The sequence below is a fragment of the Ilyonectria robusta genome (assembly GCF_021365365.1).
Source record: "Ilyonectria robusta strain PMI_751 chromosome Unknown BGZ61scaffold_3, whole genome shotgun sequence".
NCBI lineage: Eukaryota > Fungi > Ascomycota > Sordariomycetes > Hypocreales > Nectriaceae > Ilyonectria > Ilyonectria robusta.
The window spans coordinates 631,300-647,252 of NW_025764437.1; the positions used below are offsets into that span (position 1 = coordinate 631,300).

The window sequence follows — 15,953 nt, forward strand, 5'->3', positions numbered from 1 at the left end:
TCCTAGTTGTTTATCTAATTATAACATACACTCTAGCTTTTACACGGCGCACTAGTCTTGAATTGTCACCAAAGTCTATTATCTGTTCTTATGGACTACTTGATGTACTAGTAATAGTTACTTTTTCAGATCCCACCCCGCCCCTGCGGAATTTTACCAAATAACACATCCCAGACGTCTGTCTGTAGACGAATCCAGGAGACTTGACGGTGCCCTTTAGTTGCAGGTCGCCGCGTTGTTAGCGTTTGCGTTGGCATTGGCGTTGTTGGCATTGGCATTGTTCGCCTGCTGTCCTTGGTGGTGACGGGCATAAACCTCATCATCACGCTTGTTGTTGCAAGCATTAGCATTGGCGTTTGCATTGGCGGCGTTGGCATTGGCATTGTTGGCGTTGTTAGCATTGGCATTGTTGTTGGCCTGCTGACCCTGGTGATGTCTAGCCTCAAGCTCCTCGTCTCGCTTGTTGTTGCAAGCGTTAGCGTTGGCATTGGCGGCGTTGGCATTGGCGTTGTTGTTGGCCTGCTGTCCTTGATGATGTCTGGCCTCGAGCTCCTCGTCACGCTTGGCATTGCAGCCATTGGCATTGGCATTGGCATTGGCAGCGTTGGCGTTGGCATTGTTGGCATTAGCATTGGCATTTGCCGCGTTGGCGTTGTTGTTAGCCTGCTGCCCTTGGTGATGTCTGGCCTCAAGCTCTTCATCTCGCTTGTTGTTGCAGCCATTGGCATTGGCGGCGTTGGCGTTGGCGGCGTTCGCGTTGTTGTTAGCCTTCTGGCCCTGGTGATGACGGGCCTCAAGTGCCTCATCTCGCTTGGCATTGCAGCCGTTGGCATTGGCATTGGCAGCGTTGGCGTTGGCAGCGTTGGCGGCGTTGGCATTCGCATTAGCGTTAGCCTTCTGCCCTTGATGGTGACGAGCCTCAAGCTCCTCATCGCGTTTGTTATTGCAAGCATTTGCGTTGGCAGCATTTGCGTTGGCATTGTTGGCATTCGCATTGTTGGCCTGCTGCCCTTGATGGTGTCGAGCTTCAAGTTCTTCGTCTCGCTTGGCATTGCAGCCATTGGCATTGGCATTGGCGTTAGCGTTGGCATTAGCATTATTGGCATTGGCGTTGTTGGCCTGCTGTCCCTGGTGATGAGGCTGTTTTGTATTAGCGAGTGGTTCGGGAAGTCCAAAATGATTCAACTCACATCTCTGATCTCGACAGTCTTGAAGATAGGGAAACCAGCGGCTGGAAGAGCCATGACGGCTAGTGGGGCCTGCGAGAGTATCAGTAACAATGTCTGAGTTCAGCTTGAATAACCACATACGGCATATCGTCCAACAGTAGAACCCGAAGGAGTGAGGCCATAGGCCAGGGTCTGACTGGCGAAGACAGTCGCAAAGAGAATGGAAGAATGCATGGTGGATGTTGAAAAGGTTATAAGTAAAGGTAATAAGTAAAGACTGGCCAGCAGTGTGAAGTGAAAAAGTATTCAATTGATAGAGGACCGGGCCTGAAACCAAAAGAAGAAAGAATAGAGAGCAATGTGAAGCTGTGTGGTGTGATGATGGAGAAAGAATCGAACCACATGGACTGAGCAGGTTTGAGAACTTATATGATATCCATCACAGGAGCCACAGGTGTCCAAAGTTGGAGCTCTGGTTGATTCCTGAGTTAGCCCCTGAGGCCTTGTCTGCTGGTAAAGATGCTACACCGAATACCCCAAGTTTCCGAATCCAGTGTCAATGACATCGCGTATGCCGATTAGCCGGCCTCTGCAAATGAAGACTCCTCGATGTGTCTATCAAACTCGACGTCGAGAACTTGTCCCTCAAACTAGAGGCTGGGACGGCACACTAAGCGGATTCTGGTTGTTGAGGACCGCAGACAGTCACATTGCCGCCGCCACTAATCCAATAGCACCGTAGCGTCGGCCAAGAGCCCTATGCGCGCTCTGACAAGTGTCATCGAACGCCAAGGCAAGCCATTGTTCATGGTTTCGAAATAAAATCATTGGCAGACATGGCAGGCGGCTATTGCCCCCTGTTTGAGAGTTGGTCAAGGCTTTAGGCGAGCGCTGTTGGACTCTTACAGGATGAACCATACTAGTGCTTCAGGTTTTCAAACAACCCCCAGACAGGGCTTGAATACCACCCTGGCGCCAAAATTCCACAAATCCTGCGTATTTAATTGGGCAGGCCAGGGTCAGTTTCTCCGAGCCAGGAGACGGCCCCTCTGCAAAGGGGTTGCAGTCAGGTTGTGGAACATCGGCGATCGCACTGAACCCGCCTGTCGGTTAGTTAGCTCATACATTTCTACCCCGCGATATTTATCGCTCGTGTTGTAGGGAACCCAGTTTTTTTTAAGGGTGCATCTGTATTCCTCTAGCCCTGGCTTTCCCCTGTTTGAGCGTGGCTTTTTCGTTCAATGATCGCTTCATCATCGTTACATCCGTTTACGATTCGTCGGAGAGCCAAGACCTATTCATAGCTTGCCAAGCTCCTATTCCGCTTGGCCTTGTGATCTTCGCTGGTAATAATCACTGCACGCACCCAACGAAAATTCCCTTCGCTCTTCATTCCATTCCTACGGCTGTGCCATTCTTTTTTTTCGAGTCGCTGGGCGTCTTTGTACATTTTTTTTTTCTTTGTGTAGAAGCATTTCGCAGACGCTAGACGCCGCGATGGATACCTACCAGTCAGTCCCTCTTGACGAGGAACAGCAAACGTCCGAGAAGGAGACTCTGCTGTTGCAATTGGAAAAGCCCGTTCCGTTCTACAAATCGCTTGTCCAACGTTTGGGCCTCCAACCCCATCTGATTTGGATATTACACGGCCTACTTTTATCCACTTCACTATCACTCTTCGCACTCTCATTTTGTCTACATTTCGGTCGGCCCTCGGTGCTATCATGCACTGGACAAATTTCGCCTTACTGTAAGTCACGAATGTTCATGAAAGATGTATCGTTCTGACGCATGGCAGCTCCGGCAGATTCGGCCGTTCAGTACCAGACCACTCGCTATAACATCACTCCTCTCCTAGCAGAGTCTGAGTACGTCGGGTACGGCGCGGAAGTTGACAAGGCCTGGGACCACGTCACCTATGATGTTGGTGATCAGATGATTAGCCAAGCAGAGCTTGATCGTCTTGGCCTTGATCCGGCTTCCTTGAAGATCAAAGACCCCAAGACCGGCAAAGAAGGTTACCGTGTCGGGGTGCAAGCATTTCATCAACTCCACTGCCTCAACCTCCTGAGACAGGACAGTTATAGAGACTACTATTCTCACCACGGCGGAGATATTGAGGTGCAGCCTGAAGACTTGAGAGGGCATCTTGGTGAGTGAACCGATCGACCTTGGGTTACCCTGTACTAACGAGTGACAAGACCACTGTATTGAAATCTTGCGCGTGGCATTGATGTGCCAGAGCGACACTGGTGTCTATGCCTTCAAGTACTATGAGGGGTTTGAAGGACACTGGCCTGACTTCAGCACATTGCATACCTGCCGTAATTTCGACGCTATTCGAGACTGGGCATTTGAAAATGCTGTAGTTTTTGGAGATGAGCAATAATTTGCTAGTTCACCGTTAAATAATCGGATTGCATGACATAATTATATCCTTCTCGGCATTTTTTGTCCCATCGTGGAAAAGACGAGTAGGTGGAGCCTGTTACTCAGCTTCATTAAATTTCACTTGTGAGGCTGGAGGATTTTACCAAAACGTATATTTTATCCGCCTCAGCCTGTTGTTCCCTGTACTTCTCTTGGCCTTGAGCTCAAAGGTGGATGGCTACCCTATGACACACGATAGCTCAGTGACGAGCATCGGGTGGCTGAGGTGACTGGGCCTACAGCTGGGATTATATAACCCTAGCACCACTGCCAAATGATGTCCGCATGGGATAACCAACTGATTTTTTAGTTAATGAGATGAACAGGACCCGGACATTCACGATGCGTGACGCAATCACTCCATAGATTTTATTAGTGACACGGTCCCTTTCTCGAGATTGATTAGCTAGAGGGAATTTAATGGGGCTGGGCAAGTGAAATTGCGTTCTGTCCAGTGATCCTCCCGGAGCCTACCCTGGATCTCAAATGTTGGTCGCGTCTTCCACTACACTACCAACAGGATCAATCCGTACGGAGCTGGATAGCCGGTATTAATTTAGCTGCTGTTTTTGGTAGAACGCACTGGGAACGAACGGGAAAAGACGCAACGCGCGTACACACGTGGAGCTGTTGGCGCAACAAATGTGAAGTTGAGGGTGAGGCGATATTTTCTACGATCCCGCGTTGTCTAGCTTTGTAACACAGCACTGGCTGGACTCTCCTATGTATCCTTCTGTAGATCCCTCAGCACTATTTTTTTTCTTCTGACCAATTCAGTTCTTCGATGTCTACAAGTTGTTTTCCCCTTTAATCTTCATCGCGCGACGAGAGTAGAGCGATAGATGACAATTGACCATAAGAAATCATCCCCACACGAAATGAGACGAGACGATTCGTCTACCCCGGATAATCGGCTCTCAGTCGGGCCAAAATAATGGCCATTCAATCTATCTCAGCCGCGTTTCATTTATTGACCCTGTAACAGTTTTGCTATTCGTCCCATAGGATCGATCGGATTGTGGCTGGTATCAGAAACATGCGACGAAGGATCCGCAACATGGGGTGCTTGTTTCATTACGCTGACTCCTGCCAGACTGGGTAGGCGGCCACGCATTGGATCATTTTCCGTCGCTGTGAATGAATTGTATGTATAAAGCTTTCGAAATGCACCCAGTTTGCTCATGCGAGGTCAAATTTATTCATGTAACATACTTGCACTTTCTGTTCTATTCTCTTCATTTCGTTCATTCATTCAACAATTTTGTCATGCGTTCTTTCATTACTTCCACCGCTCTGGTCAGCCTGATTACTTCTGTTTCTGCTACCGGGATTTTGCTCCCACTCTACGTCTATCCTTCTGCTGAGTGGAACGACAATGCTGCCAACTGGAAACCCGTCATTGAAGCCGTCAAAGCCCACACCGATATCGATTGGACTATCGTTATCAACCCCAACAACGGCCCCGGCCTGTCAGGTAAACCCGCCGATGATGATGTAAACTTTGTCAGCGGCGTATCGCAGCTGAATGCGAACGAAAATGTCAACACCGTTGGTTACGTCCGAACCAACTACGCAAAAGCTCCGATGGAAGAGCTCAAAGCCAACATCACGAACTATGCCAACTGGGCTTCATATTCCGGAGCGGACATCTCCATCCACGGTATTTTCCTCGACGAATCCGATGCCGATTTCATCTACCTTAACGAGGCCATTACGTACGCACGCGAGGCCTTTGACGATCATATCACCACCATTTGCAATTTTGGTGTCAAGACTGCAGAAGAGTACTACGGCATCTGCGATATCGTCATCGCCTTTGAGAGCTGCCTTAATTGCTATGGAATGCCTCAGTACGAGAGCGAAAAGACTCTTAAAGCCAACTTTCCTGTCGGTTACAAGTCTCAGGGAGCCGTGATCGTCAACCAGTTCACAGGCGAAGACTTCCAGGGCAAGAGTGCCGATCCTTCCTTGCTGGCCAGCTATGCCGAGACCATTGTCAGCCACGGTATTGGCTGGTACTACTTCTGCCCTGCAGACTACAACGATATCACGTCCTCCCCAGCCACCGTCTTGCAGAACGCGAAATCACTTGTTAGTGTGTAGCTCGCGGTAGGGGTTCGAAATCTGAACAACAGTGGTTCTACATTGGGTATAAATTGTAGATAAAATTAAGTAAAAATCGTAAATGATTCTAAAAACCACCCCCTACCAGTTTGGTAGATCAACAACTGCAGGGACATCCTCGACCTTGGTAATCTGAACCTCAAGCTCTATTATGGTTCGCCCAAGGAAAGCTGCAGTGTTGAGTTTCGCCGTGACTCTCTGCTGCTCAACGCCCCCCAGAAGAGCAGAGTCGACATGCGATTTCGTATTTCCATCAAAATTAAAGAGTGAGTCGAAGGATCTATCACGCATGCGGACGCTTTTCATGACCTCCCGAGCAAATGCCGCATTGCCACGAACACTGATACTTGCGTGCTTCAAATCGTCCAAGGGCCAGATTTTGCACCATATTGAGAGAAACTGCTCTTCTCGATTGCGAAAAGGAGGCTTGGCTCGTCTTGATTCCCAAATGACGCAAAATCTGGGGGCTGAAGGCTTATGGAACATGATGATGCCTCTTGGGGTCAATCGGGAGGAAGTCAGCATGGTGTCGCTGAGTCTTTCTGGGAATGTATCCTCCACGCTGTATCCTCCGCATTCAATAAGTGGCTTTATCCGCAAGGGGGTCCCCTGAACAATGGGATCCTTGCGGAGATCGTATTCTGGGACGATGGTAATCCTTTGAACCTGAGCTTCAGCGATGTCAAAGTTAACTAGATCAGCCAGTTAGCCGCTGTTATCCTCTCCCAGAGGAGGGTCTACTTACAATCCGTCCAATTTCCAATTGGACTTCCCACGAGGCGGCCGTGTCCGGGTTGGTCCACACAGCACAAGATGCCAGGTAAAAACCTTCGAAATGTGTGCTCAGGTAGATGAACCGGCTTCAGGAGAATAGCAGGTCTAGAGAGCAAGTCTGGCCCCATCGCACAATCCAATATGCCGATATAATAACGCTCCGAATCTAGCGGTCTAAAGTCCCGCAGAGGACATATTAAGATGTCGGCGCTCAATCCACCATTAGCCAGGTAAAGCTTAGATTGGCGATTGCTCAGTAATTCGACTTCACTATCGAGTGCCCATTTGGAATAGATCTCGCCCACACCGAAGCAATCTGGGCTGCTGGCGAGGATCGTACCCCAACCCTGATTAAAGGCTAGGATCGATTGATCGTCGTTTCGCCGGACGATCTCCTCTTGAAGTCGAGTGAATGCCCTTGGGCCCTCGCCGTAGAGCAAAGGCAGATTAACATCAAAGAGGCCAAAGAGGCAGTACCCAATGTCCTCTTCTCGTGTTGTTGCCCGTTTTGCAGCCCACGACATGCGCTGCGCGACGCTGAATTGGGCAATGCCATCATCATAAATGGAGGACCACCATCGGCACCCGCACGACAAGCAATAGGAATTAAACGTGTTGTCGGACTTGTGATCTGCCCATCGTGAAGGGTATGGCTCGTGCCCATGCCGAAGCACTACCTCTTTGATACCTGTGATATTTGCGAGCACCGGTGCAAGGGAGAATCGATCGTTGATAAATGTCCAGCTCTTGTCGAAAAACCTGACGTCTGTGGGGGCAATCAACTCCTGCAACGTCCACCCTCGAGTAAACCATCGACACCCATCAATGGGCGCGTTCGGAGTGGTATCGTCAAGGTAGACGTAGCAGACTTCTGCTTGATTGTACCACTGAAACATGGAGTTGATGGCCTCAGATAATTCGGCACTGCTGCCCTGGTCGATACAGCACGTATCAATCCAAACATATTCATAGCCATGCTGGTTAGCTTTCTTACAAAATCCTTCTAGTTTCGAAAATGCGCGTTTCTTTCGCCAGCTGCGAACAGGCCTATTCTGGACGTCGTCGAAGAGTATTTCATCGTCCCCCCAGGTATGAGATAAGATGGCGTATCTCGGTGAATTCGCGATGAGAAAGAAATGTAGCTGCAGAGTTTTTATATGCAGTAGACGCATTGCAGTTTCGGAAAAGAGTAGCTTGTATTTCGCAGAATGTGACAATGCTTCTTCGCTTGTTCATAATATGCAGACGCGCATGTTTAGTTGAAACGGGGAGATCGCCCTCCGTCACGCCAGCCGTATAATCACAATCACACCTCAAGACACGTGACTCCGAGCATTTGCATTATTTCAATTGTGCAATTCTGCTACCTGGCGCAAATTGTCAAAATGCACAAAACCAAGCTTCGCAGACAATTTTGCTCTTGTCGCAGCTCAGTCCAACGTCCTGATAATATCGTAGGAGTGAGCCAAAGCCGCTATTTTTTGGACTTCACATGCTTGATTATAGTCACACCTGGTGGGACTGAAGCCATTCCCACTCTGCTCCCGCCTAGCCACTGCCGTCACTATGTGTGCTGACGAGTAGCACCCTAGCAAGAGCGGTGACAGCGATTATGCAACTTCTGTTGTCGGTGTTAATAAATAGGTGTATGGTAGATACATGTCTGCACCTCGTTCAGTCAGAAGCTTGATCTTAATTGTAAATTATCACACACCCGCGACGTCTATCGCAGAAAGGTACACATTTTTTGGTTGACTGCGCCGTCTATAGTCAAGCATGGTTAAAACAATCTTGCGCTAATTCTCGCTGATATTGAAAGGACATCACTAATTGATAATGCACCGAGCTTGGGGCTGGTCCTCTGTTCTCCTAATAGTGTGAGGCAACGGTTCGCCTGACATTACAGCGATCAAATTTCCTCGATGACTTCCATCTCAGCATTAGTCTTCTGAGGCAAAATTATTCCTCCATAGACACTCTCAGCTGGGACACTGGATGCAACTGGATCCGCTCTCGTTTCTTCCACTGTCCGTATCAAGCTTCCATACAGAGATGTTGCCTGAGCAAGAGCCTCTACGGGGACCGTCAGCAGAATGCTATTTTCTCCTCCTCTCCCACACCCATTGCAAGGAACCTCCTTTTTGGTCATTTCTACAATTGGCGGAATGGCCGTGCGGCACATAGCGCAGTAGTAAAATTCAAGAGTAGTGCGGATTTCGACAATGATGAGAGATCGAGAGTGTGTCGGCTCAACGGTCGTGTATCTAACCACCGATGTAATTGATGTAAGAACGGTTTTTGGCGCAGCCGAAACCGGTTCAGCCCCTATATCAGAGGCCATCTTCTCATTTGCAATTAAAGATGTGGTAGAATCCTCGTCATGGATATAAAGAGTAAGCAGAAGAGAAGCGATATCTAGCTTAGCGAGGGGATCAACACGTCGAGTACCACCATTTCTCCAGCCTCTCAAACGTCCCAGCCCACCACAGAAGCGGCCTAGATTTCCCGGGCAACGCCAATTGCAGCGCTGTGAAGGGACAATTCTTGTCTGGTTGATAGAGTCTGCAGCATAGCAGATACTGTGTTCAGCATTAGCCTCTGGGTATTAGAAAATTAAGGGTAGTAAGACTATACTCGTCGTTGATGCCAAAATACTTGCTTCCCTTCGCAAGAGATAGACACAAAGCAGGCTCCATTTTGTTACCCACGTTACCTCTGCCCACTTCTGCGAAGGTTGGGTAGCCAGCTTCGGACAGTAGACATCCGCCAAAGGTGTATTGGCCAATTGTTGGCAAATTCGACACAGGTCTCATCCCAGATGATATATTCGGATCGAGTGCCGTAGATATAGGTGATTTGATTGCATCTGCATCCTCCTAGATGTGTTAGTGGGGCGGGCGAGCGGAATGTGATTGACAAGGAACCTTACCGTAGTGTCCGCAAGTGAAGTTGATTCTGGTCTACGCACAGCCTTCACGCTGAAAAGTAGCGCAGAGTCGCGAAGAGCATCTCCGACCTCGTAAACTGTGAACATGAACGAATGGATTCCAGGCGACATTGGGATGTTACGTGAGAGTAGCCTCGTGGAGCGAGCGTACGACATCCCAATATTATTCGACGAGGACGTTAGTCTTAGGTCCGATGCATATGCTCTCTCTATTATCTCCCCGTCGAATCGAATGACCATTTGGTCATCTTTCATATGTCTTGGGACAAGTTCACGCTTGCGTCGTCGCAGTTCGTCTGCAAAAGGCCTATCATCTGTTAGTAGTTCATTCACTAGCTTCGTTCAACTTCTCTCTCACGGTGGCTCAGCTGTTGCAAATATATAGCTTATTTTTAGCGCCTCGATGCTCTCTGGTACAACGATGTTGGCGACGACGCTGATGGTGTCATATCCCGGATACTCTCCGCTGGGCATTCTTCCTGCGTCAACATTGATATCTCCCCCGAGTATAGCTTCAATTGGATCCCCTGTGGTCAGAATAACTCCGCGCTCCATGCCTAGAGGTCCATTTATGAACGTTCCTGAGCTCAGGTTCCCAATTAAAATATCGATGTCGCCTTCCAGAAGTCCAGCATCACCAAAGGCGGAGGCATACAGAGCGGAGGCACCGGGGTTGGGTTTAACCGAGAACGATGGGGCATGGGCAACTGCCGGGCGGCATCCGAATGCCATCCACAGTAGGAGAGGGCTGGCGGTCGCAGGCTTCATCGCGACAGGAAGAATTTTAAAAAGTTGGCACAGCTCAGGAGTGTGCCAGCCCAGCACTGGAAGGAGTGATTAATAGAATCACGAATACTAAGAAATGACCGAGAAATGACCACTCAGTCCTCTAGCGGAGTTTCCGTGGGGAAACTGAGCTCATCTGGAATGCGATAAAATTAGTGACCGTGTTGGCCAGCCACGATACAGTATGACGCGCTGGGTGATTCATGATACTAAATTCCAAATTCAAGCCTTGTGGATCTAACGACCTAAAAGTTTTCTCGGCAGGGACATGGTTCGCGTATCACACTGCCTCCTGAGACATCCGTCTTCCGTGCTGGTTAGGTGGTATAATTGCTTCACTCCCTTCTCAAAATGTTCTAAGAAATTGGGGACCAACCCAAACTAGGAATTTTAAGCATATGGAATCTAGCAACTAATACGTTCGTTTCTAGGAGCCGCTTATGTCATGGCTGGTAGCTCTAAGTTTCACCCTCGATGACCATCGCCATTTTCAATCTTCATACAGCTCACCATTTATCACGCTCGTATCATCCCGTTACAGAATGTGAAACAATACTCTCCCTTGAGATAGAAACATTTCTTTTTGCGTACTCGTTGAGAGGTACCCCTTGTTGTCTTGAATCTAGGTTCAGGGCGTCTTTATCGCTTAGAGGGGGGTGAGGTGGGAATTCATGGTACGTGCCTGTTGAAAGAAATGGATAGGAAGAGATTGTGTGATCCGATATATACTTAACAATAGCATGTTCAGTCTACTTTGTTCTTCGACAAGAGGATTCGTAACCACAGCCGAAGAACATTGCTTCAGCTAGGTCGGGGCTATCCGCTTCCTCCTATTGAGCTAGGCTCTATATTAACCCCTGCAATTTTGACCTCCGGGTTTAGAATCAACGGGCCTGCTTGTCTTCGCGACCTTTGTCCAGACAATGAATACCACCAATCATGTTAGTTTCGCCGCTCTCAATTGCCGTTAACCACTTCCAGGTGGGGGTTCCGGAAGATGCCACAATGCATTGCACGCTAGGGTTCCGTCGTTTCTTTCCGAGGCAGTCTATTGGTTCGAACTGGTGAGTCCTTCATGGGTTCTAGTCTACAGGCGCATGATGACGTCACGATGCGCGATGTCCTCCTTGCTGTTGTCACTAGAGCTTTTGCTGTCGATGGGGAAATGTGAGAGGGTGACAACAGGAAACCGGCTCAATTGTGTGGTGTTTTTCTGTCTAAGACAACGGAGCATGTCAACCTACGCCGCATGCTTCCCACAAATGCCGCCTCCCTGTCTTTAGGACAAGGGCTATTTCCCAGCTTGCATGACTCGACTCTGGTTAATTGTGAAGCCACAGTCTAGCTACTTTATCTCAGCGCGATACTGTGCCACCGGAGGGCTTACTCCGCGATGGTCTCCACCAACCCGCTGCATCATCGCTTCTTTCCTCAGACTACGGACTACTTGGTGCGCGAAAAGGCAGCTGCTGGCAACCTCCATGATCCGCCCACATTCCTGATTTTACCCTTTGCATAGTGTCCCGACCTACGGAGTATGTCGCCCCCTGTCCATCTCCCGGCGTGTTGTCTTTGATCACCGGCCGCTGTGGGGGATCGCTGAGTCGCCTAGCTAGGCAATTTTTGTGCACATCGCGGTACCTGCGGCGACTAAGAGCCCCGCGCGATTGCGATGACGGCACCGCCCAAAGCTCCAAAGGCCGTCTGCGAGACGACGCGTGAGCGCGAGACGTTCAAGTGAGAGCATGCTCTATGTTCTGTTGCTCATCGACATTCACCTAACCAACCGTCAGCTAACCAATGCGTGTCGCAGATACGACGGGTCGCTGTTGACCTCGGCACGATTCAACAATGACGGCCTCCCCATTCCCAGCTCCGAACTGGTGACCTGCTCCGACGGAACATTGACTGCGCTCGCCCAACTCGCAACCTGCCAAACGGGCACCGCCAGGTCTCTGATCTCCCTTTTCGACCAGACCCATCAATACATCGTCACCGAAGCAACGCCCTCGCTCCCGCTGATCCCTAGCCTGCCGCAAAGTGGTCATGGCGAAGAACTCTGGCTGTGCGGCACCGCCATTCCTCGCGCCCATGGAGTGTGCGATTATACCCTTTGCAGGGGCGATACGGATCAATTCGACCAGCCCAGTGACCCCAGTAAACTGCCCATGGTCATAGTGGACGACCTCACAGCCGACCCGCGCTTCATGACGAGACCATATTGCCAGCCCGGGAGTCCCGCACGCTTCTATGCTGCGACTCCCATTACGACCCGCCAAGGCATCAATATTGGCGTATTGTGTGTCATCCACACCGAGCCCGTGACGGATTGGACCGAGCGTCATTCCGACTTGATGCGGAATTTATCTCGCATTATCATGGGCCACCTGGAAGCGAGCAGGCTGAAGAGTGTACAAGCACGGAACGATCGGATTACTCGGGGTCTTGGATCATTTCTCGAAGGCAAGCTGGCATTGGCTTCCGAGGTTAGTCCAAAGAAGGGAGGTACTCTGAATGCGGGTCATGACTCCCTCCAAGATGGTGATGGGACCGCCAAGCAACAAGATCCCCCACTGTTGGAGCAGATGACTGAGTCAAATTCCAGGCCAGATTCCAAGCCAGAGGAAGGGCCTGGAGGACCAGTGCTTGAAGTGCCACACAAAACATCGAACGATACTCGGCCAATCGAAGAACCATCATATTCAACTACCGATGAGAACAAAAAACGGGACCCCGAAACAATCTTCTCAAGAGCCGCAAACATAATCAGAGAGTCCATCGACATAGAAGGATGTCTATTCATCGACGCCAGTTCAAAGAAGTTCAGCGGTGCGGCTCCTCACCAGGCGAATGAGACGCGACAAGGCTCCTTAGCTCCCTCAATAACATACGGCTGTATCAGTGATGAGGAGGATGGTGAAGTCTCGTCGGTTAAAATTTTGGGGCCACCATGCGAAGTGATTGGATTCTCTAGTTCTGGTCAAGTTGGCACCCACGCTTCCTGCACACGATCATCACCTCAGCCTTTACCACAAAAGTTCCTGGAAAAACTCCTTCGACGGTATCCAAAGGGTCACATCTTCAATTTTAATGTGAATGGAGAGTTACAGCGCAGCGACTCCTCCGAGGATAATGTCCGGGGGTGGCTTGCCCGAGAGCCTGACAGGCAAGGTGCTACACATCAGCGCGAGAACCCCATAAAATCCAGTGGTGTGTCAGGGAACCAACAGGATACAACGAGGACGCGACAGAAAGAAGGTCGTATACTCCTTGAGACATTTCCAAGAGCCCGAAGTGTCGCTTTTGTCCCTATCTGGCACCCAAAGAAGGAAAGGTGGTCTGTCGGTGCCTTTGCCTACACGTCCACACCAGCTCGGGTTTTTACTCTGGAGGGCGACCTGAATTATCTAAGAGCTTTTGGTATGCTCGCGGCTACCGAAAAACTCCGACTCGAAACGGTCATGGCCGACAAGGCGAAGGCCGATGCACTTGGCTCTCTTTCACACGAGCTCCGCTCTCCGCTTCACGGCATCATCCTGGGAGTTGAACTGTTGAACGACACGAACTTGAATGTTGTACAAGAAAACTTAGCACATACGATTGAGACGTGCTGCCGTACTCTTGTCGACACTGTGGACCACCTCTTGGACTACTCCAAGATCAATAATTTCATGGGGAAAGAAAGGTTACCGAGGAGAGACAGCGGGCCCCGAGGATTGCGACCGGACAGTGATCAATCGATCGAAGCTGGAATGCAGGTTCTTTACAAGGATACCCGTCTCGATATTCTTGTTGAAGAGGTCATGGAAAGCGTTTACGCAGGTTTCAACTTTCAGCATCTATCCATTGCTCAACTTTCAAGAAAGAGGGCAACGGGTTTAGCACACACTGATTACACCGCAATGAGACGCCTCGATTCGCTACGAGCGATGGAAGACCTTGGCCCGACACTCACACAGAGGGGAGAAGTCCAAGTGAAATTTGGAGAGGTCACCATTTTGCTCATGATTGACCCTTCTCTCTCTTGGACGTTTCACACTCAGCCGGGCGCCCTTCGCCGTATTGCGATGAACCTATTTGGCAACGCTCTGAAGTATACTCACCGAGGCGTGATCAAAGTATCACTTGACCAGGTCTCGTCCGAATCTGGTTCCAATGAACGGCTGGTAAACCTCACAGTCGTTGATACTGGGGTGGGGATCAGCGACGACTATCTCCGAAATGGCTTGTACAGGGCATTTTCACAGGAGGATCAGCTAGCACCTGGCACAGGTCTTGGGTTGAGCCTTGTCAAACAAATCGTGGATCAGCTTCGTGGCCATATCTCTGTCACGAGTCAAGTTGGAGTTGGGACAACCGTACTGGTGTCACTGCCATTGACACAAGTTGTGACCCGCCTCGAAGTGCTACCTGAGGCTTCAGAAGCGGACGATGCGATCCAGGCGCAGATGCGTGAGCTTCATGGCTTGCGTGTTCAGATAGTAGGGTTCAACAAGCAGCGGGCTTCCGAGGAGCCTTCGTCAATCGACACTCCCGGGGCTCATCCTCTTGTCCAGCATATCTGCCATGACCTGCTGCATATGCAGGGCAATGCAGAACCGCAAACACAACAGCTGATACCGGATGTAGTGATTTGGTCCGAAGATTCTTTGCCTGGTCCTGCGGATACGGATGAGCGGCTTGCAAAAATACCAGGAGTTGTCATCTGCACAAACGAGCTCATTGCGTATCAGTACACCACTGGATCCAAAAACGCTGGACGACTTGGAATATCGGAATTCATCTCACAGCCGTCAGTATTACTCCTTATATTCCCAAGCTGACAACTAACGACAAAGCAGTATCGGCCCTCTCAAACTCGCCAGAACAATATCACTGGTATTGAAACGTTGGACTGAGACCCAAGTGAACCCGATAACTTTCAGTGTTACGAATCCAGTTAACGAACTGCGATCTCTAACTCCTCAATCACCTCCCAGCCTGCCGCCTTCTCTCAACCGGAAGGAGAGTGTGGACCAATCTCTAGGCTACTTCGCATGTCCCGAACTTCTGCTCGTGGACGACAACAGCATAAACCTGAAGATATTGGCCTCGTACGTGCACAAAGTCGGACGCCTATATAGCACGGCGACGAATGGGCAAGAGGCTGTGGATGCTTTTCAAACAAACCTGGGCCAATACAAATGCATTCTGATGGACATCTCAATGCCGGTCATGGATGGATTTGAGGCCACGCGGCAAATTCGAGCCTTGGAACAAAAGAACCACATGAAGCCAACACTCATCTTGGCGCTCTCTGGATTGGCCTCCGAGGATGCCCAGAAGGAAGCATTTAGCAGCGGAGTTGATCTTTTCCTGACGAAGCCGGTTCGGCTGAAGGAGTTGGGGGCCATTCTCAAGTCCAAGGGAATATTAGAGGAGTAGAAAATTCTTACGTTTAGTTACTGCAAGCCGACAAACTTTAGATACCCGTATCTGGACATAGATTCAGATCATTAATATGACTACTCTTGGTGTCATCGCTCGAATCCTATTGGTACAAATGAGTACAATGCTGCGATTGATCTGTCTTGTGCTATAGTGCTATCATATTTGGTAAAGATGTTGCGAAACCGTCCAGCCAGGCTTTTCTGAGTCATTACGCATGTATTATAGACAAAAGAATTCCATCCTCAAAGGATGACGATCGAAGCTTCAGAATTGCACAATGCCTAGTTACAATG

General features: G+C 49.7%; 6 protein-coding genes across 6 annotated transcripts; 3 read left to right on the plus strand and 3 right to left on the minus strand.

Moving 5' to 3' along the window:
- Positions 1-145: 145 nt before the first annotated feature.
- BGZ61DRAFT_584441 (uncharacterized protein) lies at positions 146-1,403 on the minus strand (the record flags this gene model as incomplete). The annotated part of the gene is made up of 3 exons (XM_046256365.1): positions 146-1,140; positions 1,191-1,259; positions 1,311-1,403. The coding sequence occupies 3 exons, from the start codon at positions 1,401-1,403 to the stop codon at positions 217-219; spliced, it is 1,086 nt and encodes a 361-aa protein (XP_046109236.1). The 3' UTR covers positions 146-216.
- Positions 1,404-2,605: 1,202 nt separating this feature from the next.
- On the plus strand, positions 2,606-3,572 carry BGZ61DRAFT_411788 (uncharacterized protein). The gene is made up of 3 exons (XM_046243279.1): positions 2,606-2,919; positions 2,968-3,321; positions 3,371-3,572. The coding sequence occupies exons 1-3, from the start codon at positions 2,667-2,669 to the stop codon at positions 3,556-3,558; spliced, it is 795 nt and encodes a 264-aa protein (XP_046109237.1). The 5' UTR covers positions 2,606-2,666; the 3' UTR covers positions 3,559-3,572.
- A 1,293-nt stretch (positions 3,573-4,865) lies between these two features.
- On the plus strand, positions 4,866-5,702 carry BGZ61DRAFT_490403 (Spherulation-specific family 4-domain-containing protein; the record flags this gene model as incomplete). The annotated part of the gene is made up of 2 exons (XM_046250333.1): positions 4,866-4,895; positions 4,965-5,702. The coding sequence occupies 2 exons, from the start codon at positions 4,866-4,868 to the stop codon at positions 5,700-5,702; spliced, it is 768 nt and encodes a 255-aa protein (XP_046109238.1).
- A 48-nt stretch (positions 5,703-5,750) lies between these two features.
- BGZ61DRAFT_381873 (heterokaryon incompatibility protein-domain-containing protein) lies at positions 5,751-7,745 on the minus strand. Its single transcript, XM_046242652.1, has 2 exons — positions 6,469-7,745; positions 5,751-6,415 (listed from the first exon to the last, which is right to left on the minus strand). Exons 1-2 carry the CDS (start codon positions 7,667-7,669, stop codon positions 5,805-5,807), a joined length of 1,812 nt encoding a protein of 603 aa, XP_046109239.1. The 5' UTR covers positions 7,670-7,745; the 3' UTR covers positions 5,751-5,804.
- A 465-nt stretch (positions 7,746-8,210) lies between these two features.
- BGZ61DRAFT_442567 (uncharacterized protein) lies at positions 8,211-10,284 on the minus strand. The gene is made up of 4 exons (XM_046244750.1): positions 9,803-10,284; positions 9,427-9,751; positions 9,132-9,370; positions 8,211-9,076 (listed from the first exon to the last, which is right to left on the minus strand). Exons 1-4 carry the CDS (start codon positions 10,210-10,212, stop codon positions 8,407-8,409), a joined length of 1,644 nt encoding a protein of 547 aa, XP_046109240.1. The 5' UTR covers positions 10,213-10,284; the 3' UTR covers positions 8,211-8,406.
- Positions 10,285-11,713: 1,429 nt separating this feature from the next.
- On the plus strand, positions 11,714-15,922 carry BGZ61DRAFT_442569 (uncharacterized protein). Its single transcript, XM_046244751.1, has 3 exons — positions 11,714-11,967; positions 12,044-15,022; positions 15,072-15,922. Exons 1-3 carry the CDS (start codon positions 11,903-11,905, stop codon positions 15,652-15,654), a joined length of 3,627 nt encoding a protein of 1,208 aa, XP_046109241.1. The 5' UTR covers positions 11,714-11,902; the 3' UTR covers positions 15,655-15,922.
- Positions 15,923-15,953: the final 31 nt, after the last annotated feature.

What these genes read in the sequence shown, in the direction of transcription:
- BGZ61DRAFT_381873 (XM_046242652.1), bottom strand. Translation starts at nt 7,669, where the DNA reads ATGCGTCTACTGCATATAAAAACTCTGCAGCTACATTTCTTTCTCATC. An exon ending in AATTGGAAATTGGACGGATT is followed by an intron (nt 6,416 to 6,468) that starts GTAAGTAGACCC and finishes TGGCTGATCTAG; the next exon opens with TTAACTTTGACATCGCTGAA.
- BGZ61DRAFT_442569 (XM_046244751.1), top strand. Translation starts at nt 11,903, where the DNA reads ATGACGGCACCGCCCAAAGCTCCAAAGGCCGTCTGCGAGACGACGCGT. An exon ending in CGTGAGCGCGAGACGTTCAA is followed by an intron (nt 11,968 to 12,043) that starts GTGAGAGCATGC and finishes TGCGTGTCGCAG; the next exon opens with ATACGACGGGTCGCTGTTGA. An exon ending in TCGGAATTCATCTCACAGCC is followed by an intron (nt 15,023 to 15,071) that starts GTCAGTATTACT and finishes ACGACAAAGCAG; the next exon opens with TATCGGCCCTCTCAAACTCG.
- BGZ61DRAFT_442567 (XM_046244750.1), bottom strand. Translation starts at nt 10,212, where the DNA reads ATGAAGCCTGCGACCGCCAGCCCTCTCCTACTGTGGATGGCATTCGGA. An exon ending in CTTCACTTGCGGACACTACG is followed by an intron (nt 9,371 to 9,426) that starts GTAAGGTTCCTT and finishes CACATCTAGGAG; the next exon opens with GATGCAGATGCAATCAAATC. An exon ending in TATTTTGGCATCAACGACGA is followed by an intron (nt 9,077 to 9,131) that starts GTATAGTCTTAC and finishes TGCTGAACACAG; the next exon opens with TATCTGCTATGCTGCAGACT.
- BGZ61DRAFT_411788 (XM_046243279.1), top strand. Translation starts at nt 2,667, where the DNA reads ATGGATACCTACCAGTCAGTCCCTCTTGACGAGGAACAGCAAACGTCC. An exon ending in TGGACAAATTTCGCCTTACT is followed by an intron (nt 2,920 to 2,967) that starts GTAAGTCACGAA and finishes GACGCATGGCAG; the next exon opens with CTCCGGCAGATTCGGCCGTT. An exon ending in AGACTTGAGAGGGCATCTTG is followed by an intron (nt 3,322 to 3,370) that starts GTGAGTGAACCG and finishes ACGAGTGACAAG; the next exon opens with ACCACTGTATTGAAATCTTG.